This window comes from Felis catus, chromosome E3 (assembly GCF_018350175.1).
Source record: "Felis catus isolate Fca126 chromosome E3, F.catus_Fca126_mat1.0, whole genome shotgun sequence".
NCBI classification, from domain to species: Eukaryota; Metazoa; Chordata; class Mammalia; order Carnivora; family Felidae; genus Felis; species Felis catus.
Window position 1 is genome coordinate 40,877,249 of NC_058383.1, and position 25,799 is coordinate 40,903,047.

Below are 25,799 nucleotides of genomic sequence, written 5' to 3' on the forward strand. Positions count from 1 at the left end.
AGAGCCCTGTGTATCGGTGGGAGGCGTTGGCTCAAGCATCCCTGTGCAGATCCCACGTGTGCCCATGCTGTTCTTGGCTTTGGGACACAGCAGTAGACGACATACCCAAAGACCTTCACGGAATGGAGATTCTAGCGGGATTCGGGCACAGGGACCCTCAGTGGTGGTACACACATGCAGGACCAGGGGCAAGTGGGCCACGTGCAGGATGACAGTCTGTGTCCTCACTGCCACCCACACAGGATCCAGGGCTCCCAGGCCTGACCCTGGTGACCCTTTGGAGTCCGGCTGCTGCAGCCCCAGCTGGGGAGGAGTCCTGGGGCCCCTGCTCACCACAGGCCAGTGTCCCCTCCCCATGGCCCTCAGGTTATTGGCCCGGTGGGCCAGCACACCTGGGTTCAAGCCCGTTTGGTGCCTTGCTGGGTGGTTGGGGGTGGGGTCTTTGGTCTTCCCTGGACCTTTCAGTCTTGTGACTGGCATGCAGGTAGCTTAATGCGAGGGATGTGGTAAATGCACGGTTTGCCGCTCCTGTGGATACCTGGGCTGGGGAATCGAGTCGGGGGGGGGGTTTGGCCAACAACCCCCACTTCAAATTAGATTTAGTCACTTGCCCATAGAACCTTCTCACTGTCCTCCCCGACTACAGTGGCACTTGAGCTCTCCTCCTCAGCCTGGGCACCCAGCGTGACCTTCTTCCTGATATTCAAGCCAAATCCTGTCGGGACCTGTGCTTCCCCTGTGCTTTCAGTTTGGGTATACTGCGTGACCCAACCGCGCCCCCCCCAGGCCTGTTCTTTATCCAGTTACATGTCCCATGGGGACACTGAGGAGCCCCAGATCTGCGATGCAACCCCTCAGCCCAGCTTATACTCGGGCTGTGTCCTCCCATGAACACCCATGGCCCCCAAAGCCCCATCACATGGCCCCGCCCCAGGAGGGACCCTTGGCTGAGCTCTGCTGGGGGTCCAGACTGGAGGTGCAACCCTGGGGCCTCCAGGAAGGGCCAGCTTGACCAGAAGGTCTCCTGCTGTCTGAGCTCACGTGGCGCAAAGCCTCCAACCCCCAAATACATTGGGGGACCAGGCGAGGCCCATGGCATCCCCACCCAGCCCTCAGACCCCACGGAGGAAGAAGCCGGCCTCAGTGGGTATAGACAGCTTTAATCTTCGGTGAGAGCGTCCTGGCCTTGCCCTCTAGTATCCAGGTCACCACTGCTCTGCCTGAAAAGTCTTTCTCAAGGGGAAGGAAAGAGGGTCACTGTGCAAGTCCACACCTGGGTGTGTGCATGAAACATCTCCCTGCAACTCATATTTACAGCTACGGTACCGTTGGGTGATGGACAGAAACAGATCCAAGTCTGTGTCACAGGGGCAGGGCTGGGCACGGAAAGCAGAGTTCCAGTATTTATTATCATACATATATATATATATATTTCATGTGTATACACAGATAGTTTTCTCTCTTGGAAGTATTAAAAAATTGATCAACCTTCAATCTATAAAAAATACCTACTCTACATGATAGAAAAATCTCTCCTCCAAGTTTACACTGATTTACACCCAAGGCTTTCCCCAAAATGTACAATACGAGGCAACATCTTAAATCTTAGTGTAGAAGGTGGGCCACACAGAGGATGGAGGGACACAGGGCAACGCACACACACACGCACGCACACACACACACACACACACACACACACACGCCCTCACATACGCACTTGCACGCAGCAGTGGCCAGTCTGTGTGTGGGGTCTTGACCCACCTGGAGCACCCAGAGGCTCCTGGACAGTGCTCAGGCGCAGGGTGGGGGCAGGCCCAGCAGCCCCCATGGTGGTGCAGTGCCTGGCGGTGGTGGCACAGAGCCAGGCAATGGCTTCCTTGAAGGAACCCACAAGCTGCCAGGAGGGCCTTGCTCTCTGCTCCGGATCTATGTACTTAGAGAACCCGCACCACCCAGCCTCCTCCAAAATGCAGCTCGGGGAAGGATGGCCACTTCAGCGACTTCAAACTCCCAGAGGAAACGTGGTGCCAGACATGTGGACTCTGGCCCAGGAGACCGGGACTTCACCCAGAGCAGCTGAGACGTGCTCAGGGAGGGGAGGGCTCCAGGAGGCCGGGGACCACACCCATGGGGAAGCAGTTTCTCGCCACGATGCTGCCACACCTGGAGTCAGAGGGGCCCTGAGACCCACCCTGTGCAGGGAGCATGCTCCATGTGGTGGGACTCTCAAGTCCTGATTTTGGAGCAGAGGCTCGGCCCCAGCCCCGTTACCGCAGCAAGGGTTTGGGGCATGGGGACAGCTGCGTGGCCAGCTGCAGAGCCCCTGGGTCTGAAGCTGGACTGCGGTGCCCTCTCTGGATGGGTGGCTGGGCGGAGCAGCTCAAGAGTCACAGCCCCAGGAAAGCCGGGGTCCTGCAGCTCCCGGCCAGAGCCTGATGTGCACCACCTTGCCTGGCAGTCCTTCCCACGCCACCACGTCTGGTGAGAGGGTCCTGGGGCCTCTGTGCCATCCAGGTGAGGGCCCCTGAGCAGATGCAATGGCAGTGTCCCGGTGGGGACGTGTCCTTCCTTTCTTCCCTGACAAGAAGGGCAGCAGAGAGGTGTGCCACATGAGAGGGAACTCGCAGAGGGGTTCGCCTGAGCCTGAGCCGTACTCCCCACATCTCTGCAGAGAGCAGGTCCAGCCCCACCCTCTCCTGCGTGGGCCCTGGCCCCGGAGCTCCTGTTCCTCTTCCCTGTGCAGACCCTTCTATGCACCCCAGCCCAGCCGCTTGTCTCGGCTGTGTGTGCGCCGTGGCCATCTCCTGGGTGCGGGTGGGGTCCTGGGCCCACCGAGCTGGGCCTTCTTGCCTCTACTTGACCTCCAGGATGGATGGGTTGGTCTCCATGATGGCCACGATGATCCGGTCAATGTAGTCCTGCAGGCGGAAGTTGATCTCCTCCTGCTTCTGAATCGCATCCATGAGCTGTGGGAAGAGCAGCGGTCAGTGCTGGGTTGGTGCACAGACTGTGGCACATCCCGGTGGCCGGGCCTGGATGGGCCTTACCTCATCTCGGGAAACGGAGCTGATCTCCGCAGCCAGGGACTCTGAGAAGGACGTGGAGAAGAGGTTCTTGGCACCCTGGATGCTCAGGTTGATGATCTGCCCATTGAGCTCATCATTCTGCTCCTTCAGGTTACGGTTATCCTGAATAGGGGACACGACAGGGTCACTCCCGGGGCGGGGGGCCCCCGCTAGTGGCTGAGCCCATACGGGGAGTGGCTGGAACGGCCTCTGGCTCGGACACCAGCTCCCTGCGTGCCCCCTGCCCCATGCTGGGCTCCTGGAAGCTTCTGCAGGGATACAGGGGTGTGGCTGCCCGCACCTGCTTCAACCTGCGGACCTCCTGCTCCAGCTCGCTCTCGCGGGTGCGGCTGTTGTACTCCTGCAGACCCATGCTGCTGCCCCGGCCCCTCCTCTGCTCGGCCTCCAGCTTGAAGAGCTGCAGGTGCTCCAGCTGCTTGCGCAGGTCCTCGATCAACTGCAGGCAACCACAGGGTGAGCAGGCCTTCGGGCACCCGAGGCAGCAAGTGCCAGCTCAGCCCTCAGCTTCAGAACCTCTGGGTCAGTCCGAGTGCCACGTCCGAGTGGGAGGACAATGCCAGCCACGCTTCCCAAATACCACCTCACGCCCAGCACCACATGGCCGCCAGCTGCAGGTCTCAGGATGTGGAGGGCACAGGCACGGACCCCACGCAGGGACGCAGGTCCCACCCCTACCGGGTGCCAAGCTCACCTCCTGGGTTGCCTCCTTGTCCCTCTGGAACTGGTGCCTCTCGTGGCTCAGCCTGTCCCCCAGCTTCCTCCTGTTCTCCTGCTCATCACTGAGCCGCAGGGATAACTCTTCCATCTCATCCAGCAACTTCTGCTTCTCCTGTGGAAATAAGCCTGCCTGCTGCCCCAACCACACAGCTTTCCCGAGTCTTCCGTGGCCCCCGGGCTCAGCCCACAATGGCTGCGTCTCAGCCATCCCATCACCCGGGCATGGTGCTCCTGGGGCAGTGCTGACCCCGAGCACCGCGCCTGCAGGTGCGCCTGGGGTGCTCTTGGCGCAGGGTGTCTGCACAGGCCACAGAGACTGCTCCTCAGGCGAGGCAGGGCAGAAAGGATCCATGCAAGAGCAGGATCGGACCCACGGCTGCCCAGAGGGAACAGTTCAGGGGAGTCAGAGCCCAGGTGGTCTTAGATGTTCTCCGGGTTCGGAGCTTCCCAGGGGACATGTGACCGGGAGGGGAGAGGAGGGGAGGAGAGGCTTCTCGAGTGAACAGCTGCAGGACAGGTCACGAGGGGTCCAGCTGGAGTCAGCCCCTGGAGGACATCATCCCTGGATTCGGACCACGGGTTAATCTAAACTGAACTCTTGGATCCGTGAGAAAGCTGGGAAGCCAGGCGGGGACCGAGCTGTCCTTGTCCTCACCATATGGGGCCAGTGGGCCCAGGGTAACAGCTTGCGCTACGGAGCAGCATAGCTTCCTGGCCTCTGGTCACACCCCGTGGCTGGCCGTGTGGCTGCCTCGCTTCAGAGGACCCATGAGGTGCAGAGGGTGGCAGGCCTGTGAGCCGGCCTGGCCTCCACCCACTCTGTGCTCCCCACTGACGGCTCACCTCCTCCAAGCGCTCAATGTTGGCCTTCAGACACGGCGTGCAGGACCTTAGCTCTCCGTTCTCCTCATCTAGCTGCTGCAGCCTAGGACACAAGAACAAAGCTGGGACTTCAATCCAGGAAACGTGGCTCCTTGGGGCAAGGGAGACCCAGTGTCTTGGCAGCCCTGCCAGGAGCTGCCTAGGGAGCCACAGAGGCCTCCTCAGATGCTCCGACCCTACGTACCACTCAAGTGCTCCGGGCCCAAGCTTTCCCTTACGCTGGGATAGTTATTAAATACACTTGGGGGGAGCACCTCAGGGGCTCAGTCGGTGGAGCACCCGAATTTGGGTCATCATCTCACAGTTCACGAGTTCAAGCTCCCATGTCTGGCTCTGTGCTGACAGCTCAGAGCCTGGAGCCTGCTTCTGATTCTGTGTCTCCCCCTCTCTCTGCCCCTCCCCAACTTGTGCTCTGCCTCTCTCTCTCTCTCTCTCTCTCTCTCTCTCTCAAAATTAAACAAACATTAAAAAAAATACCCCTGGGGTTGGGGATACTTTGGGGTTTACAGAAAAGTTGCAGACATGGCATGGAGTCCCTGTGGGCCTGGCCGGTACTGCTTCCTGCATGGCATCTGCCCGTCATGTGGTCACGTGGCGCCTTTACCACAGCCCTGCGGGGTATACTAGTCATCAAACCATGGACTTCATGTCATCTCCCAATCGTGCCCTCCAGTCTCTGGGCCACACTGCACACGCTGCCTCGTCTGCTTTGTCCCCTGGGGTCTGTGGCAGTCTCCCGGCCTTTCCTGACTCTTCGTGGCCTTGACAGTTCTAAGCAGTTCTGGTCACTTATTTGGTAGTGTCCCTCACGCTGGGTTGATCTGGTGTTTCTCGTGATGAGACGGGTCATTGGGGGGGAGGTGCCCTTCTCGTCACCAGATCGGGTGTCTGAGTCCTCACGACTCCCCGCAGGTGATGCTGACCTGGATCGCCTGGTGAAGGTGTGTTTCCGGGTGTGTCCTGTATCAGGTGCATTTTCCCGTCCCTTCTCTGTCCTCTGGAAGCCGGAATCTGGGCCCGGCTGAACCCAGAGCAGCACCCCACTGTGTCTACATGCCAGGGGGCCTCGTGTCCAGGTGGCTGGCACAGCCCTGCACGCAGCCCCTCCTGCACCCCTACTCTTAAAAACGCACAGGAGCTCTTCTCCAGTAAAGTCCAATGCACCCCAGCATTAGGAGTGGGGGAGGGACACTCGGGCTGCAGAGCCTGGAAACCCGCTCATCTAGTTACACCTGCTGTGTCCCGAATTCGGGAAGTGGCTCCGGCTCAGCTATGAAATGAGCCATCAGATGCCCTCGCCCTCTCTGACCTTGGGGAGGACCTCTGGGGAGCTCTCAGACGGCCTGTTCAAGCATTTCTCCGCTGAAGGACACACGGGCTCTCTCTCCCCAACGCTGTAAGACCCCTGCTCACAGAGACAACCATACGCGTGTGCCGCATGTCTGGCCTACACCCCGCGTGGTGGCTGCTGCTGCTCCCAGGCCTTGACAGGCTGTCTCATGCAGGGCGTGCAAACCCACGCTGTTTTCCCCACTTTTCCTGACTCTTCAAAGGTTCCTACCTCCGGAGCAGCACAAAGGCACTGCGTCAAATTGTCTGCAAGAGGCCTGGCGTTCTGACTAGGAGAACCCCAACTAGAGACGGACTCAGAAGGACATCCACGTAGGGTCAGTCTTTGAATTGTGACACTCAGCACTTTTACAGCTTTCCTTGCGCGGGCTTTCCCTTTCTCTAACATCGGCTTTATTCTAAGACACCGGATGTGCTGGGAGGGGCAGCCACTGGGGCTGCACGCCCCACCTGGCCTGCAGGCTCTCCACCTCGATGCTGCGCTCCCGCTCCATCCTGCACACGAGCTCCCGGTGCCTCCGCGCCTCCTCCAGCGCCATCTCACAGGCTCTCAGCTCCTGCTCCTTCAGCTGCTCCTCAAGGGCATTGGCTCTGTGAAGGCGAAGGGAAGGAGGGGCAGCAGAGAAAGAGAGATGACCCCACCCCCCAACAGCTCTGGTCAAGGATGGTTCCGAAGGAAGGGTCGTATCCCCCAGACAGCCTCGGCCTCCCATGCCCGCACCCGGGGCCTCGAGATGGTGGCAAAGTTGTGACAGCAGGGACGGTCTCCAGCGCTCTCGGGAAGCTCGCTCGGCGTGTGGCCAGGAGACCCTCCCAGGGGCACAAGCCCACCAGGTGTCTGCCCCCGGGAGCACCCTGCACGGACACTGTAGGCTGAGCACCCAGGTCACCCATGGGAGAGGCACGGGTGGGTGTTAGCAGTAACCTGAGACAAAGGAAACGTGCACATGGGGGCCCTGACCCCGGCACCTTCCCAGACCACCACGCCCACGTGCAGGAAGCAGGGAATGCCCATCCCAGAGAGAAGGGCTCGGGGCCCTGCCCATGGAGCCCACATCCACAAGCTGTCAATGCACACAGGGCTTCTCAACCTCCTTGGGGTGCCTCACACGTAAGAGTGAATGGAGAGCCCAAGATCACCAGACACCATGGGAAAGGTGTTGACACAAAGTGGCCAAAGCAAACAGAGAAAAAGGACCTCATGCAGGAGAAAGCCCTGTAACCCAGGCCTCAGAGCAAAGACACTGCTTCCAGGAAACAGGAACAGGACACCAGAAGGGAATTTACAAAGTGATTCTCAGAAATTAAAAACATGAGAAGAAAAAATTTTAAATTCAACAGGAGAGCTGAAGAAGAAAAACAAGGATATTACAATTTTAAAAGACGGAAATGACAAAGAGAATAGAAAAGTAAAGAAAATGAGAAAGTCCAGAAGGTCTAACGTTAGATTAACACAAGTTCAGACAAATAAGAAAATGGAACAAGCCGTGCAGAGAAATAATTCTAGAAACCTTCCCAAAGCGGAGGCACAGCTTCCAGATTTAAAGGTTGGAAACCACGTGCCAGCACAGGAAACGAGACCCTTCCGGCATCCAGGCAGAGAACTCAGACCCCACAGAGGGCAGGAAGAACAGGAGCGCCAGGCTTGCAGTCACAGTGTGGTCAGAAGGCCCAGAGCCTGCCTGCCAGGTCCTGGGGACCCCTGCTTTGGAACAACTCCAGACCCAGTCACACTGGCAGAGGACACGCACGTTGCAGACACATGAGGCCTCACAGAACCTGCTTCTCTCCGCCCGCCCCAGGTGATCATCTGGGGTGGTGATCCAGAAAGTACGAAGCTGAGCACCAGAACCTGCGTGGGGTGGGGTCGCTGGGACAGCGGGAAAGGCAGCAGAAGCATGCTGTTTTTAGGAAAGCTCAGGCAACACCTAAAGAAATACCACAGGTTTGGACGTGGCAAGCCCTGGGGCACAGCACGTGGACTTTCCACTCCATACGTGGATAACTGATAAGTGTCATCAGATCAAATGAAGCCTCACCGGTCAGCTTGAGAAATGAGTGCGGTGGCCCATCCACGTCCCTCTGGACGCGAACAAGGAGGGAGAACACGCGCCTCCAGAGATGTGGCAGATGCTCTGTGCAGCACTGGAACCAAGCCCCTCCACGAGTGTGCCGACCCCACCCAGCTCTGCACCAAGGCCACGGGCAGACCCTCCCGTGAGAGCCTGGAGGGCGTGCAGCTGCCTAGCCCAGGCCCTCGACTACATAGGGAACCTGTTTCTACTGTTAAAGTGACATACGGAGTATGTGTGCAGTAACACGACTCGTTCTAATTCTCAGCATCCAAAGAGGAGACCGAAGGACGGGTGGGGAAGGTCAGTGCCTTCCAGGATGAACATATCACGGCAGGGGCCAAGCATCCCCTGGAGCCGTGAGTGCACGTGAGCCTCCTGCCATCGGGAGCACTCACAACACCTACTCAGAGGAGCCTGAGATCACAGAACGTGGGGCAGAGCCAGGCTCAGGCCCGGGCCCAGGTCCAGGCCGCCAGGTGAGGACAGAGCCTCCAGCCTTCCCCCCGCCTCCAGGGCCTCCCTACACTGTCTCGTTCCCACAATGCTGTTTGTGTCCCCATGACACCCAGCTGCATGCAGGCACAGCCCAGGAAGCTGACGCTCCTGAGCCAAACTCATATGCTGCAGGAGACACGTCTTCCCTTATACTGGGTGTGAGGCTACATGGCAGGAGTGGTTCCAAAACGCAGACAAAACAACGGTGGGGGAGGTCAGCACGGATGCCCAGCTGAGCCAGACTGTGCATCCCGTCTGCCGGTGGCTCCCCCTCTCCTCCCGTCCCTGCAAGAGCCCGCGTGCTCCAGGGTGGGTCCAGCTCCCCAGTGCAGGAGCTCTGGAGGCCCTACCCTTCCTGGCCCCACTGGCTGGCTCTGACAATGGCCTGTGCCTCAGTGTCCTCGCCTGCCAGATGGCACATTAGGTGGCATCTGCCTCACAGGACATGGTAGAGGGGACGATACGGGTGTACCAAGCACAGCAACAGTCACAGAGCAGCAAGCCCATCTCCAGGCATATCTGGGCCAGGACAGGTTCTTGGAAACAGGGACACACATCGGGGACCCTACCAGAGAGTTCCATGACTCTCCACACGCGACCTCCGCCTCTGCCAGCCTCTCCTGGACACTCTGCGCAGGCAGCTTGGGTGCTGGCCGCCATACTTCTGAGACGTGAGCTGGTGCCTCCCTTTGGTCTCCCCTGGGGCCGGACACACGCCGGGGGCGGGGGCACCACTAAGTGGGAACCGCGCTCGGGAGGCTGCTGGCACCATCCCCTGACTCCCGGTGGCTGGTGGAGGGGCACTTCCATGTGTGAGCCACATCGTGGCAGCAAGGGGGTTGCGGGGTCACACGCGGACAGGCAGCCAGGGCCACGGACGCCCTCCTCACCTGTGCACGAGCTGGAGGTTCTCCTGCCGCAGCCGGCTGTGCTGCTCCCCGCTGGCAGCCGTGTCCTTCTCCAGCTCCGACACCCGTTTCTCCAGGAAGACGACCTCGGGAGTGACATAGGGGCTTCAGAATCAGGAGGCAGTGTCCACTGGGTGGGACTGGGGTCCGTCCAGCTCACGGAGGAAGCAAGCAGGGACCCGGGAAGAGCTGCAGGTATTGTGCCACTCCTCCTCATTTCTGGCTGAGCTGGCCCTTGAGAAACTTGGGGTCGCTTCCACAGCATGGCTGTCCTGCCCCAAGGAACCCCCCACACGGACTCTCTGGGAACTGTGACTCCACACGTTGTCTGGTTCTGTGGTCACCACCCTGAAACCTCGAGCACCCCCAGATTCTGCCTCCAAGAGTCAGGGGAACAGAGTCCCTGCACGTCGGTGCAGCCAGATGGGCCCACAGACAGATACAGCTGACAACCGGCCTCTCCACGCACAATGGGAAACGCTCCTTCCACTGCACAATCACTGGGGCCTCTGATGAGGCTGGCACCCCCGCACCCCAGCATGGCCTGCATCCCAAGGCAGCAGCACCGTCGCATGTCCTCAGACCTGGCTGTGCCATCTGCAGGTGGTCCAGGGCCTACCTTATCAGCAATGTCCTCTTCCATGCCCTCCACAGGGTCTGGGGCAGGGTCCTGTAGGGCCTCCACGGTCAGGGCCCCTGACTGGTGCAGGTACCTGTGGAGAAGAAACAATAGCCCAGTCCAGAAAAGGTCCTTCAGCAGAGCACAGCAAGGAAAAGTCACTAGCTCTATAAACATGAGCATCTGTTGGGCTGAACACCAGAAGCCAGCACCACGGGCCCAGGCTTCCACCAAAGGGGGTCCCGGCAGGACACAGCCACCTAAGGGCCACAGGATAGCCCCGTTGCTCTTTGGAACCTGACGTCCTGGCCGCCTTCCTGGGAAGCTAATGGATGAGGGTACTTTGTCCTCGGGTAATAAAACACGACTTCATTCCTCTCTCTGATATGAACTAATCTCCTCTCGGCCACAGGCCCGTGAAACATTAATTCAGGATCATACCTTCTGCATGCGGCATCACCCACATGCACTCTTGCTACCTGGTTTTCAAACACACTCCTTAAGTGGCAGTAACAGCAAGAGACCAGGGGTCTCTTTCAAGGCCGCACCTGGAGTTTCTCCTGGGGTCAAGCTTGGGAAGGCGCGCAGACGCAAGCACCCCTGCGGCCACAGCCCCGCACTGTGGACCACGCCAGGTGGACCTGCAGAAGCGCCCTCAGTACCCTCAGAGCCCCTCCTTCGTTCCCCAGCCACTGGCGTCCTAGCAGGTGCTCAGCAAACTATGTTCACAGTCACCCCAGAGGCAGTCTCACTGGCTATGGTGACACTGTATCAGCTTAATTTACCTGCTTTTAAAACTCTCAGACCATTTGCACAGAGTCCCAGCAGCAAGTCTACCCACGCTGACCCAGGCTCCAAACTCAGTAGCCTGATGCTTAGAGCTGTGTGGCCTTGAGAAAGCCACTCACCTCTCTGAGCCTTACTCTCCTATAAAATGGGGATCACGAGCTATTATGAGGTGTAAGTGAGGCCGTATAAATAAACAGCTCCTTTTAAGGACACAACACAGGATAAGAATTCAATAAAATGCTATTAAAAACTACACTGAAGATTTCTACGTTATCAAAGGCATAAAATTCTATTTCGTTTTTAGCATTGACTGAGCTGATACATTCCAGATATCTTTTTCCAGATATGTTCTAAGGGGAACAAAAAAGGAGGACATCTTCACCCCTGGGGATCAGAAGTCCAGCGGAGGTGTCCTGGGTGGGACACTGAGCACCTTTCTGTGGATTTCATCTGATTCCCTGAAGGGTGCTAAACCCAAAGGGCCATCCTGTTTTTGTCCAACTGCTGTGTTTAAATACCCCTCCATGACTTTGGCCCCAACATGGGTTCCTAATATGTGGCCTCACCGTGTGGCCCCTTTAGGCCTTGTTTATCTAAATCCACCACCACGCAGGAGACCCACAGGAGAGGGGGCTGCGGGAGATGCCTGATGCACCCCAAGGGTGTCTTCTGTGCATGGCAGCCGTCAGCCCTATGGCCATCCCGCTGGTGCTGCCCCGTCCTGAGGTTGGCTGTGCTGTGTGCGGGTTCCTCCGAGTCCTTGTACGCACACTGACCCCAGAACCACTTCCATCTAGGCCAGGCACACAGCCAGGTCTCAGAGGCCAGAGCTGGAGGTTCCAAACCACACGGTCCAGTGCCACATGCAAAGGCATGTTGAGACAATGTGAACAGCGAAAGCACCTGTGACTGAGTTTTCCTTAGAATTCTAGTGGTGGTTTGAAGCATAAAATGGCAGATTAAAACTGTGTGTGTGCGTCTGCGTGTGTAGACTGTAAATATGCTGTTTGTGAACCAAACTATAAACAGTCGCAGACTAGACTTTTTCATACCAAATGGTATCTGTGAAGGAAAGATCAAATTCTCAGAAGGTATTTCAAAGGAGCAGGCAGAGAGAGACTAAGAGCTGAGGTAGCACGGGCCCAGGGACCCCAGGGCCTGTCCACATCCTGGATGCAGGAGGCTGGGGGGACAGCTTTTACCTTCTTTCCTGTCACCATCTGTAGGCCGTCTGGGGTGGAACATGGTGGGGAGGAGGAAAGCAATGCCAAACTTGTAACAAACGTGTAGTTTGGACTACACGTTATGTTCCCTGGAGTCTCGATGCTCCTCTACAAGGGGGTTGGTGAGAACAAGTGCAGAAAAGAGTTGACAACCTTCACCTCTGCTTCCACTAAACCCCTAAGACACTAGAAAAAGAAACACAGGAGGTTCCCATGCCAAGGGCAAAGAAGAGACTAGGCCGTACCAGAGAAAAGGTGCCCACGCTGGAAGTGGGTAGGAGGGCTGCGGCCGGCCAGGGAGGGGCTGGCAGCCAGCACGTCGCTCTGGAGAACCCAGGGAGGCCCAGCACCTGAGACCACACAGGAGTGGCTCCAAACCACACCCTTACAGAGGACGAGAGCCGCACACACGGGCCCAGCACAGATCCCCTCGCCCCGGGACACCAGCCGGCCCGAGGCCTATCCACACCACACATGGGCCAGAGGCCACCTGCCAGCTGTAAGCAACCACAGCAGCACGGACAGCAGCAGCCCCAGTTGTGAGGGAAAAGTCTCTAGAAAGATGGCCCGGACCAGGACGTGGGGAAGAGACACGGAGAAAACGCTGTGGCTGTCACAGGAGGAACCAGAGCAGAGGCACACAGGGCAGCAAGGAGGTTCCAGAGGGAGGATGGGGGATGGATGAAGCTATCCAACAGCCTAAGAAAGGTCCACGGGACCAAGGGGTGGAGACTCCCAGACCTAAACGGTCTGTCTGTCATTCTGTCCAGCATAATTAATAGGAAGGACTCATGAGACTTATCACAAAGTTTCTAAACTTCAGGGATAGAGAAAACACCTGAAAATTCAGCTTCCAGGGAGAAAGCTGCGAAGAAAACGTGAAAGCCTCAGGGCCCTGGCAGCAGCCCTAGCGCTGGGAGGTACTGGGCGGTGTGTGCACAGCTCCTCAGAGGAGGGGCTCCCAACCTCAAATTCTGTATGAAGTCACACACGGGAGTCAAGTATCCAGCAAGGTCTCAAAAATGTATCTCCTGGACACCTCTTTTCTCAAGAAGCTACAAGATGTGCCGAACAAAAAACATGTAGATAAAAGAAGGGAGACGGGTTCAGGGAGCAGCATGACCCCAGCCCTGAAACACACACTTAGCGCAGGCCGGGGACCACAGTGCTACTGCCCACAGCCGTGGTGCCCATGCAGAGGGCAGAGGCCCTAGCTGGGCAGGGGAGGCAGGGGTGCGGCGAGAAGGTGAGGCAAGTGGCAATATCACAGCCATCACTGAGTCCAGAAGCGGCGACTTGTCGGAGAAAGGAAGTAAGTGAGCATTCCATGGCTTCCTGTGAGAAACGCTGGCATCAGACAAGCCCGGTGAAAACTGGTGAGCCAGCCCTGGGGGGCACAGGGTACTTGTGCGTGCTGCCACCTCTTACGCAGGAAGCCGACAGGTAGACCCAAAGCTGGGAGGTGGAGAAATGGCCACAAGAGTGTGTTCTTCAGAAACTCGGCATTTGGCTCGCCTCCACCCTCTTCTCACCTTGGAGAGCCAGCATGGGCGTGAAGGGCAGAGCATCTGAAGGAGGCCGACCCAGACCAGGGCTCCGCCATGACCCTCGCGGATAACACCGTGGGCTACCTTACAGCAGACATGACACGTGGGGATGCCAAGGGCCGCCTGAGGACATTTCTGCGAAGACTTGATAAGATGGGCACAATGCCGGAAGCTTTCAGCACAAACCTCCCTGTCACAAACCAGGGTCTGATCGTGGCGTGGCGGTGGAAACTAGTTTCACAACCCATCCCCAAGAATTATGTTCAGTCCCAAACCATGAGAGGTGACTTCCAAAAGTTTTAAAAACTTATCTTGGAAGATACTATTTTCTAAACACGTTTTAAAGAGCTATGATTAATGATACATTTCTGAACATCTCCGTAAATAACCAAGGGTCTCCTACCTTGCCACCTTCCTGCTGGAGAGCCGCTTCGCTGGACTGTGCAAAATCAAAATAAACAGGAAAATCGTGTCAGAGAACAGGGAGGAAGGGGAGGAAACAGGAAATTCAGGCTGAAGAGATACGGGGATGGGGCATGTTCACAAGCGTGCAGCACCCGCCGAGACCAGCGCCATACACAGAAAGGCCTGCTCAGCAAAACATTCAGGGACACAGGAGACAGTCCCAGGGCCTCGCCAAGTCACGTTTTCCCACTCCCAGAGGTCCCAAATGGAGCCGCGACCAGACCTTAGTTCCGAGGCTGAGCCCAGCACCACACCCACTGGTGGGCTGCACGAGTGCCACGTGCCAAACGCTTACCCTCCAAACACTTGGCCATCAGAGGCCCCACATGAAATGTGACATAAGCCTGTTTGTGACAGGAAAGTTTGGACTCGAACTTTAACTCAGGCACTGAAACCTCATGTGCCTGGGCGGTGATCTGGAAGCCCTTCCCGCTGCCGCCTTGGGACCCATCGTCCGGCTGACAGAATCCTCTGAGGTGGCAAAAAAGGCCAAACTTACCTTACCTCTCATTTCTGAAGTCTGAGTTTTATTTTCAAATGTAACTGCTAAGCTACCGGCCTCAGCCCACGAGAAGACACATGCCCTCTTTCAACACAAGGACAACCCTCGTCTCCCACACCAGGAACCAGACCCATGGCGTCTCCCTTCAGCTTGCTCATCCGAGACACGCCTGCAATTCCTGCACAGTTCGGGCAGAAAAACCTACACTGTGTCAGTTACCAATTTACGGCCGCCCACTTCCAGACTCTTCCTCCCCACTTATTCTGTGGAAAAGGATAGGGGCGGTTTTCCCAGTCTTCCTTTGCCGTGCTCTGCCAGCAGAGGGTGCTGGAGAGGGCCCTCGTGGGAGGGTCCCCATGTGTCCTCGGCTACACCTAGCTTCTGAGAGACACTGGTGGGGCTCACCCCAGATCCTGCCTGGCAGCTTCCCCAGGGGCCAGCGCCTCCCAGGGCAGTTCTGCCATGGAGCGCCTCCGGTACAGGCCAGAGGGCAGATTTCCATCAACTTCTAGAAGGTAAATTCCCAGCAAATTCCACTGGTGTGCCGTCAGGGTGACACCCGCCGCCTGGCCTCTTCACAGCTGCTGTTCCCACGGGGCCCTCATCGCTCCATCCCTTTGGGGCTACTCACTCATCACACTCCTCATGCCCACTCCTGTGTGTCCCCTCTCCTGGCAGGGCCCCGACTCACACCACATATGTCACCCTAATATCCTGGGGACTCCCTGAGGCTGATGGGACAAGACAGACTCGGTTTACTTATTCAGGGCCTGCACTGCCAGTCCAGTTTTGAGGTTTATAATTTGTAAATAGACCTTATTACTCTTAACTTGTTCTTAGTATTCTTCTTAATTTCTACAAAATGAATTGTTTTCATACAGGCTGTAAGTACCTGGAAAGTATGATCACTGTGGGCACATTCCGAGGTTCACTGGGTAGAAAATATAAATGACATCAAAGCTTCCAAACACAGTTGGGACTAAATCACCTTTCATCATCCACAAACCATAACCAAATACATTTATTTTGAGACAATTTCTTGGAAACCAACAAGCAAGATTTAGTTCTGTTAACTTCAGTGTTCAGGACAACTTTCCTGACAGTTGTGTCTTGATGAGAATAACGATTTTCATGGCACATGAACCCACCTTGGTAGGGTCTTTCTCAGGGAATGGCTCAGACTGGACAGAAGGCCCCACTGGACTTGCCGGCCACACTTAGCCACATCCCAGGCTCCCCCTCTCAAAAGGGGACCCTAAGAGAGGCGACCCTGGCCGTTATGCGGCAGGTTCTCAACACGGCAAAAGATCACTTCTGCATCAAAAGTCTTCAGAAATGAGAGATGAGACACGTCTTCATGCTTACTCTCAAGAACAGAGATGGCATTCCTGTACTCAAACCCACTTAGCAGGGCAGCAGTCTCCATTTGGGAAAGACAGGTGACCCCTCACCAGTCGGGTGGAGGGACCTTCCTGGAGCACTGAACACCCAGCTAACCACATACAAGAAAAGAAGACTAGTCTTCCCTACGGAAGAGCCCAGCGGGTCTTTGAAATCCCTAGTTGCCACAGTTCCCCCAAGTCTCCCTGGAAGGCTAGGTTCTCATCGGTACTGCTGGGACCTCCCCCCAGACTCCCCTCTGAGGCTTCCGACTGGCCACAAAGAATCCTCTCCACCCAACTGGGCATTTGCTGGATTGCAGTCTGTGTGGTGAGTATTGCACAGAACGTAAGACAAAGGGGTGAAGACATCAGATGTCCTGAGCTGGAACTGGAGGCCGGTCAGGAGCACAGCAGGGCTCTCAGCCACGGGGACCCACCAGGAAGACTGAGCTGCCCTGGGCTGAGGCCCTAAGGGGGCAGGCTCCTCAAGACAGAGGAGGAATTTTTAGAAGACTACTCTAGGGCCACCTGGGTGGCTCAGTCGGTTAAGCATCCGACTTCAGCTCAGGTCATGATCTCGCGGTCCATGAGTTCAAGCCCCACGTCAGGCTCTGGGCTGATGGCTCAGAGCCTGGAGCCTGCTTCCGATTCTGTGTCTCCCTCTCTCTCTGCCCCTGCCCCATTCATGCTCTGTCTCTCTCTGTCTCAACAATAAATAAAAAAAAGTTAAAAAAAAATTAAAAAAAAAAAAGACCACTCTAAACAGGCTGAAGCTGTCAGGATGGCTTGCCCTTCTGCCACATTTTATGTAACCTCCCACCAGCCATGTCCCCTCTTTTTCAGACAGCCACTTGACATTGCCGCCTGGGAGCCCACACCACTGACCAGCACAAACCATCCCTTCCTGCCCAGTGTGAGAGCTCTTTGTGGGTCACTCACCAACTCTGCTGGCCTGGGGCCTAAATCAATAATACGCTCCATGGACGTCAATATGGGCAAGCTACTCAAACATGTTTTCTTTAACTGGAGGGTGTGAAGTTGTGGGGATCCAGCAAAAGGAACGGTCTCCTTCTGGAGCTCCAACCTGAGTAGGGCTGGGTACAGATGGCTGAGAGGGAGGCTAACACTCTAACACAAACCAGAACTGGGAGACGGGGAGGAGGGACAGACCCGGGATGACCAAGGCCAGGGAGCAGCAGACACATGCTGGGTCCCGGCTGCTTATTTTAAAAACAGGGTAGCAAAGTTGGCACCCTGGGTGTAGAGATTACTTAAAAATAAAAATCTTAAGGGCACTTGGGTGGCTCGGTCGGTTCAGCATCTGACTCGTGACTTCAGCTCAGGTCATGATCTTATGGTTTGTGGGTTCAAGCCCCACACGGGCTCTGTGCTGGCAGTGTGGAGCCTGCTTGGGATTCTCTCTCCCCTTCTCTCTGTCCCTCTCCTGCTTGAGTGCATGTGCTCACTTTCTCTCACAATAAACTAACAAACGTTTTTAAAAATATATTTTAAAAAATAAAAAAACTTTAAAGCAACAACATATAGAGGAAAAAAAAACCCCAACAACATAAAGTAATAAGTTCAAGGAAGAGCTCACTGGATGTAAACATATACTCCTGAAAGCTGTTATGAATTTGTTTTTTTTAAAGACCAAATCTCACTTTAAATTTCCCAAATCTCTTTCATGTGACTCCCAGTTAAAGAAACCTTTTAGTAAAATGAAACATGTATCTCTTCCGGGTGCAGACTCTCTTTCCTACTTTGGGTTCCCTCTCCCAGGACACACAACATGGGAAGGGAGTCTCCTCCCCTGGGAACAGAAGCAGTGGCTCAGGCTGCAGCACACACCCAGGGTGGCACATGCACAGGGCGAGGAGGGCAGACGCTCAGCACATGCAGGGTTGGGTGGGGGGGGCAGGGGAGGGGTCCTGCCTCCGGGCTGCGGTTCAGCCCAGCCGAGAGAGCAGCGCCTCCAGCCAGACCCACTGGCAGGAGCTGCGGGTAACTGCAGTCTCCCTCCCACTTGAACAGAGCAAGGCCAGGCACTAGTCAGTTACCTATTCTTTTCAAGATCGTTCAGGCGAGCAGAAAGATCCTCAAGGCGGTTGATTTGTTTGTGGCACTGGCTACAGTAAAACTCAAAAGCCTCATCAGTGAGGATGCTGTGCAGCTTTGCGGCAAGCGGATCAGTGCTAGAAAGACGAGAAGTGTCAGTTCAGAAGACAGCGAGGAACCATCAGATTATCTGTGACCCCACAGAGGGGCTGGACAAAAGCACTGTGTCAGGCTATGGAACATTCTGGCTCTTGCTTTTAGACTGCTGTGAGCCCACCTCCCTCAAACGTCACCTCTAGGACCGGTGACACACACCAGCTGGCCACACATCTGCTCCTTCCTGGTCAGGTGCTCAGAGGAAATAGGTAGCCCATGGGCTTCATTGTAAAACACAAACTCTTCTTTAATAAGAAGTGAAATGACTGGAGATGCTGCTGCCTTGTCCTTTGTCAAAAACACACCAGTGTGAGAGCAAAGCACGCGTCTCCAGGTGGGGCTTAACTTACTGTACTGCAGCTCCTTTACTCGCTGCTCTAAAGCCCACCAGTGTCAGAATTATGCATGGATGATGATCACCAACAATTCTGTCATTTTTAAGGCCTTCATTAAAAACTCAGGATTCAGGGGCACCTAGGTAGCTCCAGTAGGTTGAGCGTCTGAGTCTTGACTTTGGCTCAGGTCATGATGCCACGGTCCTAAGACTGAGCGTCGGGCTCTGTGCTGAGCATGGAGCCTGCTTGGGGTTCTCTCTCCCTCTCTCTGTGCTCCCGCCCTGTACATGCACACGCTCTCTTTCTCAAAAATAAATTAATTGGCTAAATAAAATAACTCAAGATTCTGTTTTCCTCCCTGTGATCTAATTTAAATGGACTTTCACAGCACTGGCGGGACACCCACTACAGGAAGATGAAAGCAGGAAGGCAGTGATGTCCATGAGACATTAGGACCTGCTGGCTTTTGGAAGCTGGTTTGGAAGTTCCACGTGAAGACAGGTTGAAGGGAAGTATTAGTGGTAGCGCAGAAGTTACACCTGACACAGAAAATAGTGAAAAGGCTGGCTGGGAGGCACAGACGAGCAGACCAGAAAGACTCCCCAACTAGACAGACACGGGGTTAGCAGCGTCCAGTCCTTGGCCTCTGCCTCACACCACCACGAACACGCACGTGGAAAGAAATGCTGCTAAACCCACGCACATATTTCGCTCACACCAACTCCCAGAGGCTCGCCACAGAGGCCCTCTCCCGGGCCGCAGGTCCTCTGGGCCAGGGCAACGGTCTCGGCAAAAGAAGGGCCTCACGGTTGCAGGTTCAGAGATACTCGGCTTCCGCTGTCGGCAAATAGAGAGGGTTTGAGGAACCTGGCGCCAAGTGGATCTGCGACTGGTGCAGAGCAGCCGCTGAGCCAGGCGGGACCTCGCCGGCACAGGCAGGCACGTCCTCAGATGGGCCAGTCACCAGCAAAAGACTGCCAGGTCCACAGGCCCCTTGTTTGGACACACGCGGAGCCCTAAGAGAAACGTGGGCTGGAGAGGATCTACTCCATGAGCAAAGGTCTCACCCTTTAGACCTAGCACCTCGGCCTACTCATGCAGAACGTTCCAGACAATTTGGGCATGAATCCAAACAATCACTTGCGATGTTAAAGCCCCCGCAGAGGCTGATCAAAGGGTACAAACGTGCAGCTGCAAGAGGAGTAAGGTCTAAGGCTCGAACGTAGAACGTGGTAACTACACGGTATCATGTACTTGAAATCGCTGAGAGTAGACCGTAAATGTTCTCTCTCACACACACGTGTACGCACGGATACATACACGTATGTTCTCACACACATGTACACACGGACACACAGGTGTTTTCTCTCACACGCGTACACACACACGTTCTCTCACACGTGCAGATACATGATGTACATGTGGTCTCTCTCACATGTGTACATACATGCACATGTTCCCACACATGTACACGCGATGGTCTTCCACACGTGTGTACACATGGACACACACATACATGCTCTCTCACACGTGTATGCCGATACATGCATATATGTTCTCACACACACGCACACGTGGTCTCACACATGTGTGCACGGAAGCACACACATGGTCTCACATGTGTTCACACGGATAGTCACACATTCATGTTCTCCCACATATGTGCATACATGCACACATGTTCTCTGACATACATACATGCACATGTTTCCTCACACGCATGCACACACACACACACGCCAGGGCAGTGCAGGGCTGCATTACCTGGGGGTGAGGAAAGCGGGGTCTCTGCAGTCATGCTCCCCATTGCAGAGGGTCTCCAGGGACAGCTCTGCCTCACTGCCCTCACCATAGTCCTCAAAATGCTCCTCGCCACCTATCACCGTGACGACGGACTGGCTGTGCAGGTGGGATCTGCAAAGGCAACACAAAAGTAGCGCACTGTGACTGGTGGCTCCAGAACCGACGTTGTGATGGCACCTTCCAGCAGAGATGTGCTACTAGCCACAGGCTTGGGTTCAAACATTCTGGTAGCCACATTAGAAAGAAATAAATGAACAGGTGAGATTGATTTTAACAATACATTTTAACATATCCCAAATATCATCATTTCAGAAGCAAGACTCTTTATTCTTTATTCTGTAACAAGTATTCGAAACCGGGAGTTCACCGTACACTTCAGCGCGTCTCCTGCAAATGCACCTGTGCCCCTACCAGCAGCTGCTGTCTTCACACAACTGCTGGAGAGTGTGCGCGCAGACGTCTGCTGGGATGTGAAGTTCAGAACAGCAGGATTCCAAGCAGGGAAGGTGAAGGGTTTGCTAGCACCCATCCTTCGGAGAGAGAGGTCACTCCTGCACACCCGCTTTCCAGAGCTTCCAGAGCACCAGGTGCCCCGGCACCACCGGAGGCCGGCAGAAACCGAGCCAGTGCTGGGAGGCCCAGAGCTTCACCAGGGACGACAGGAAACAGCTGTGGCTCCACCAGCACCTCCACCAGGGCTGGATTAAGCTCATCACCACTAACGGGCACACGAATCTGAGAGCTGCCCCTTTCCAAAGGGGAAAGGGGAAAGGGGCCTCGGGGAACCAAGTGAGGGTCTCACAGGCAGAGTCAGGGACAGAAATGGGTCCCTGTGCACGCCCCCAAGACCATCACGGCTGCTCAACCCTCGGAGCACGCGCCCACTGCCCACCCAGAAATGCACGTGCCCACAGAGCAGTCCTGAAGCCACTCAGGACAAATCCCGTGGTCTTACACATACTCGCTTTCAGGAACAAGGAAACCTGAGTAAACTGAGATGGGGATGATCTCACTTCTCATCATCCTGAGGCATATACATAAATGCATTGAAATTCAGATACGTGGACAGAGATACTATATTCAAAGACTGAAGATCTGACAATGTGAAGATGTTGATTCTCCCCAAATTCATCTATAATAAACACAACCCTAACCCAAATCCCAGCGAATGCCTTTGTCCTGAAACCAACAAGCTGATTCTAAAACCCACATGGAAAGGCCAAAGGGCCAAAAGGCACCAACACAGCCTTGCAGCCTTGAAGAGCAAGGCTGGAGGACTTACACAGACAGTACAATCTACAACACGCTGGAGTCCAAGACTATGTGGTACCGATCTGAGAATGGACAGAACAGAGTGCACAGTCCAGACACAGCTCCACACACTCAGCCACCTCGCAGGACCAAGGGGACACCAGACAGTGAGGGAAGGAGGAATCTTTTCAAAACTGAGGCTGAATTGAATGGATACCCATTTGGGAGATGACCCCTATCTCACACCACACACAAAAAGTCAGTTATGGGGAGATTACAGACCTGAACACAGAGATGAAACAAAGTAAACATCATAGTTGTGTGAAGTAAGCAAAGATTTTTTTTTTTTTTTAAATGTTTGTTTTGAGAGAGAGACAGAGAACGAGCACGAATGGGGGAGGGGCAGAGAGGGAGACACAGACTCCAAAGCAGGCTCCAGGCTCCGAGCTGTCAGCAAGAACCCAACGTGGGGCTTAAATCCAGGAACCATGAGGTCATGACCTGAGCCAAAGTCAGACACTTAACTGACTGAACCACCAGGCGCCTCAGTAAGCAAAGGTTTTTTAGAACAATACAGAGGTGCTAGCCACAAAATAGGAATGGATGAACCGGGCCACAGTAAGATTAAAAACACATGTTCCTCAAAGACACTAGCAGGAAAGTGCAAAGGCAACCTACAGAGTAGGAAACACATCCCTGTAATACACATCCCAGAGAAAGCACTCATATCTAAAATATATAGGGGCGCCTGGGTGGCGCAGTCGGTTAAGCGTCCGACTTCAGCTCAGGTCACGATCTTGCGGTCCGTGAGTTCGAGCCCCGCGTCAGGCTCTGGGCTGATGGCTCAGAGCCTGGAGCCTGCTTCACATTCTGTGTCTCCTTCTCTCTCTGCCCCTCCCCCCTTCATGCTCTGTCTCTCTCTGTCTCAAAAATAAACCTTTAAAAATAAATAAATAAATAAATAAATAAATAAATAAATAAATAAATAAATAAATAAATAAAATAAAATAAAATAAAATAAAATAAAATAAAATAAAATAAAATAAAATAAAATAAAATAAAATAAAATAAAATAAAATAAAATAAAATAAAATAAAATAAAATAAAATATATAAAGAATTCCTACAAATCAGTAAGATAAAGACAACCCAACAGATCAGGAGAAGCCAAATCCCATCCATGGCCTGTTTTGGGAAAGTACGAATGGGACACAGACACGAGCTGTGCCACTTTCCACTTCACAGCAGAACTTGGCTGCTGAGACTATACAGCTTGCAAACCAAAAAGTATTTATTATCTGGCCTTTTACAGAAAAAGTTTGCAGATCCCTGCAATAAATAAGTGGGGCAAAAGACTTGAACAAGCACTTCACAAAAAAGGATCTTCACCTAATGGGCATTAAACGCAAGAGAAGGCACTCACCAAGGAAATGCGACTAAGAATATCCCACACCAACACTGAGCTCCATGCCCTCTGGAGAAGGAACATGAGAAAGCAGTGAAGCCCAGGCGCTGTAGAGGACGGGGAGTGACCAGAGCCCCGCAGGTGGCTGGCAGGCAGGTAACTACGAGAAGCCCCATCCGTATCTGTGAGACTGCAGTTGGTGGGGGAGCCTCACAGCCCAACACGCACATGCAGCACTGTCCCACTCCTGGGTACAAACAGGCCACGAGACACGTGGTGTTTATAGGAACTTTGTTCACAGAACCAAAGCTGTAAACCCGACCCAAATGGCCACCAACAATGAATTAAAATAAAAAGCTGCAGCACATTCATACAGCGGAAAACTCTAGTAATAATGAAAACAAGTAACTGACAACTATACAAAAATTTGGATGAACCGCAACAGCCACAACATGAAGCAAAAGCAGCCAGGTGTAACAAGGCTACAATCCTGTGTGGTTACTTTTTAAAGTTTATTTATTTATTCTGAGAAAGTGTGTGTGCACACATGAGTAGGAGAGGCGAAGAGAGAGAGGGAGAGAGAAAATCCCCAGCAGGCTCTGCACGGTCAGCATGGAGCCCAATGCGGGGCTTGACCCCATGGACTGTGAGAGTAAGACCTGAGCAGAAATCAAGAATGAGCCACCCAGGCGCCACTGGGTAGTTACTCTTCCTAAGCGCCAGGCAGAGGGTGCCTGTGAGGCTGCTGGCGGGTCCGTATACCTATGACGGCTGCACTCACAGGCCAATATGCCATACTTCAGTTAAAGAGAAAAAAAACAAAAACTCTGTGAGGGCCAAACAAAAAGTGAAATCAAATAAAACAGGCAAAACAAAATAAAACCAAACCACTTCCAAAGCAGCTAAGTATGATGGCTTCCCACGCAGCAGAGGCAAACTGCCACCCAGAACCTGTCGGACCCTGCCCTCTCCCCTCGCTGGTCTTCAATCACAGGGGGACGCCTGGAGCAGGGGCGGGGAGGGCGGAAAACAGATCTGGGCAGGGGTGCAATAAAGACAAGTGGGTTCTAAGATCCTGCTGGGAGATGTGCCCTGAATATGGTGTCCTGCCCTGGTTTCTAAGAACTTCGGTGAGAAATCCAGGATCAGGTTTCTCTCTACAGCCAAGGAAGTTGTGCAACATGTCTAGCCAGGGTCATCTGCGGCCAGCAGGAGGAGCACCTCCAGGCAGGGAGGTCCGTGGGGGCTGGGAGCCGGCTCGGGGCCACAACGAGCATGGGCTCATCCCACAATGACTGCATAGCTCTCTGACACCAACCCGTCCACAAACCCAATCTGCCCTTCGGGCACAGCCACTCGGTTGGTGTCTTGCAACCAATGCTTGTGCTGTGCAGGGGCAGGGTACTGACCTCCCTGGGAGCAGTAGCAAGGCGCCGTGGCCAGGCTCCTCCATGGCGTCCAGGCACTCGGAGGGCACAGCTGAGCCACCGGCGCTGTCAGCATCCCCTTCGGCTTGCAGCTCAGGGTGCACCAGGGTGCTTGTGTCCTCGTCGGTGAAGGTCTCACACTCACTGTAGGTGCTCTCGGAACCCATGTATGCGCTGTCTGTCACCTCGTTGGCCTAGGAGAGAGTGCCAAGGGTCAGTCCCACACCCTGAAATGGTCACATGTCAGTAAACCCCGACGCTCCACAAGTGCTCTGCTGCAGGCATCGAAGAGACAGCGTGGAGAGACAGCCTCAGGCAGGGCCCCCAAAGCACCTCTAAGCAGAAACGTTAGCTTACAAAACAATCCAATATTTTTGAAAACTGAAACATAGCACATGTTCCAAAGCAGAGTAAGTACTAAAGCAATTTTGAAAGTTAGCTGTAGAGGTTACCCAAAACAGGAGGTATCCAACACCACAGGATTAAGTGTGAGTGGAACCACCCATATGGCTACCAGCACTGAAATTATTTCTATCCAAAGAACGGTATAAGAACATGCGTTTTTCAATTAAAAAGTCACCATCAATATGTGTTATGTGTGTTCAGGTTACTGCTTTGAAATTCAAGTACGTGGTCTAACCTCAAAATTCTAACCCATCAATTATTTAACCAACCCACTGTGTTCACTGGTTAAAGATCTTTCCACAGAACCTACCTTTATTTCCACTCTTATGGACCCAGCACCCAGCACAGGGTCCGGCAGCGCAAATGACTTAAATCCAAAGAACTATTCAACAGGCCATTTTCAATTTATAACCTCAGCTGTAATTCCAATGCAAGTGCACTGGCTAGGGAAAGGAGCCAACATTTCAGGCTCAAAAGAATCTAAGGTTAACCACTTGCAAACAAGTGAGATTCCAGAAAAGGAGTTGGAAGAAAGTGCATTCTGTCCAGTTGCTCTGGTGTCACAAGGGAACAGTGTGCTCAGATGTGCCTGGTAACAAAAAGCCCCCCATCCTCCGCTAGCTTTGAGGGCCTCTCCTGGCTGCATTCCCGGGGTGCCTTGTCCCATCGAAGAGGCGTGAAGGGCCCAGGTCGAGCTGGCAAGAGCCGAGCACGCCAATGACAGGCCAGGGTCCATCCGTGGCCAGCCCATCCACCAGCCCAATGCCCCTGCACTGGGGTCCCAACCACTCTGAGTCCTGTCAAGTGGGACTGGGATTAAGAGACCACATAGGCAGGTACAGAAACTTGGAGGACTGTGGGGCCCGCGAGTCCCTGGGGAGGCAGAATCCCTGCCCAATGTCTGTAAGGCCAGAATGAAACAG

The 25,799-nt window shown here is 54.4% G+C and overlaps 1 protein-coding gene across 1 annotated transcript in view; it reads right to left on the reverse strand.

Annotated features, from left to right (window-relative positions):
- Positions 1-1,390: 1,390 nt before the first annotated feature.
- Positions 1,391-25,799, reverse strand: part of RAB11FIP3 (RAB11 family interacting protein 3) — an 81,990-nt gene continuing 57,581 nt past the window's right edge. The window contains exons 4-14 of the mRNA XM_045048018.1: positions 24,454-24,665; positions 20,351-20,500; positions 14,095-14,130; positions 10,133-10,226; positions 9,496-9,599; positions 6,486-6,626; positions 4,647-4,728; positions 3,778-3,915; positions 3,367-3,522; positions 3,048-3,188; positions 1,391-2,966 (exon numbers count right to left, since the gene is read on the reverse strand). Coding sequence (XP_044903953.1) covers positions 2,853-2,966; positions 3,048-3,188; positions 3,367-3,522; positions 3,778-3,915; positions 4,647-4,728; positions 6,486-6,626; positions 9,496-9,599; positions 10,133-10,226; positions 14,095-14,130; positions 20,351-20,500; positions 24,454-24,665 — 1,368 coding nt within the window. The 3' untranslated portion in view covers positions 1,391-2,852. The remainder of the gene's footprint in view (positions 2,967-3,047; positions 3,189-3,366; positions 3,523-3,777; positions 3,916-4,646; positions 4,729-6,485; positions 6,627-9,495; positions 9,600-10,132; positions 10,227-14,094; positions 14,131-20,350; positions 20,501-24,453; positions 24,666-25,799) is intronic.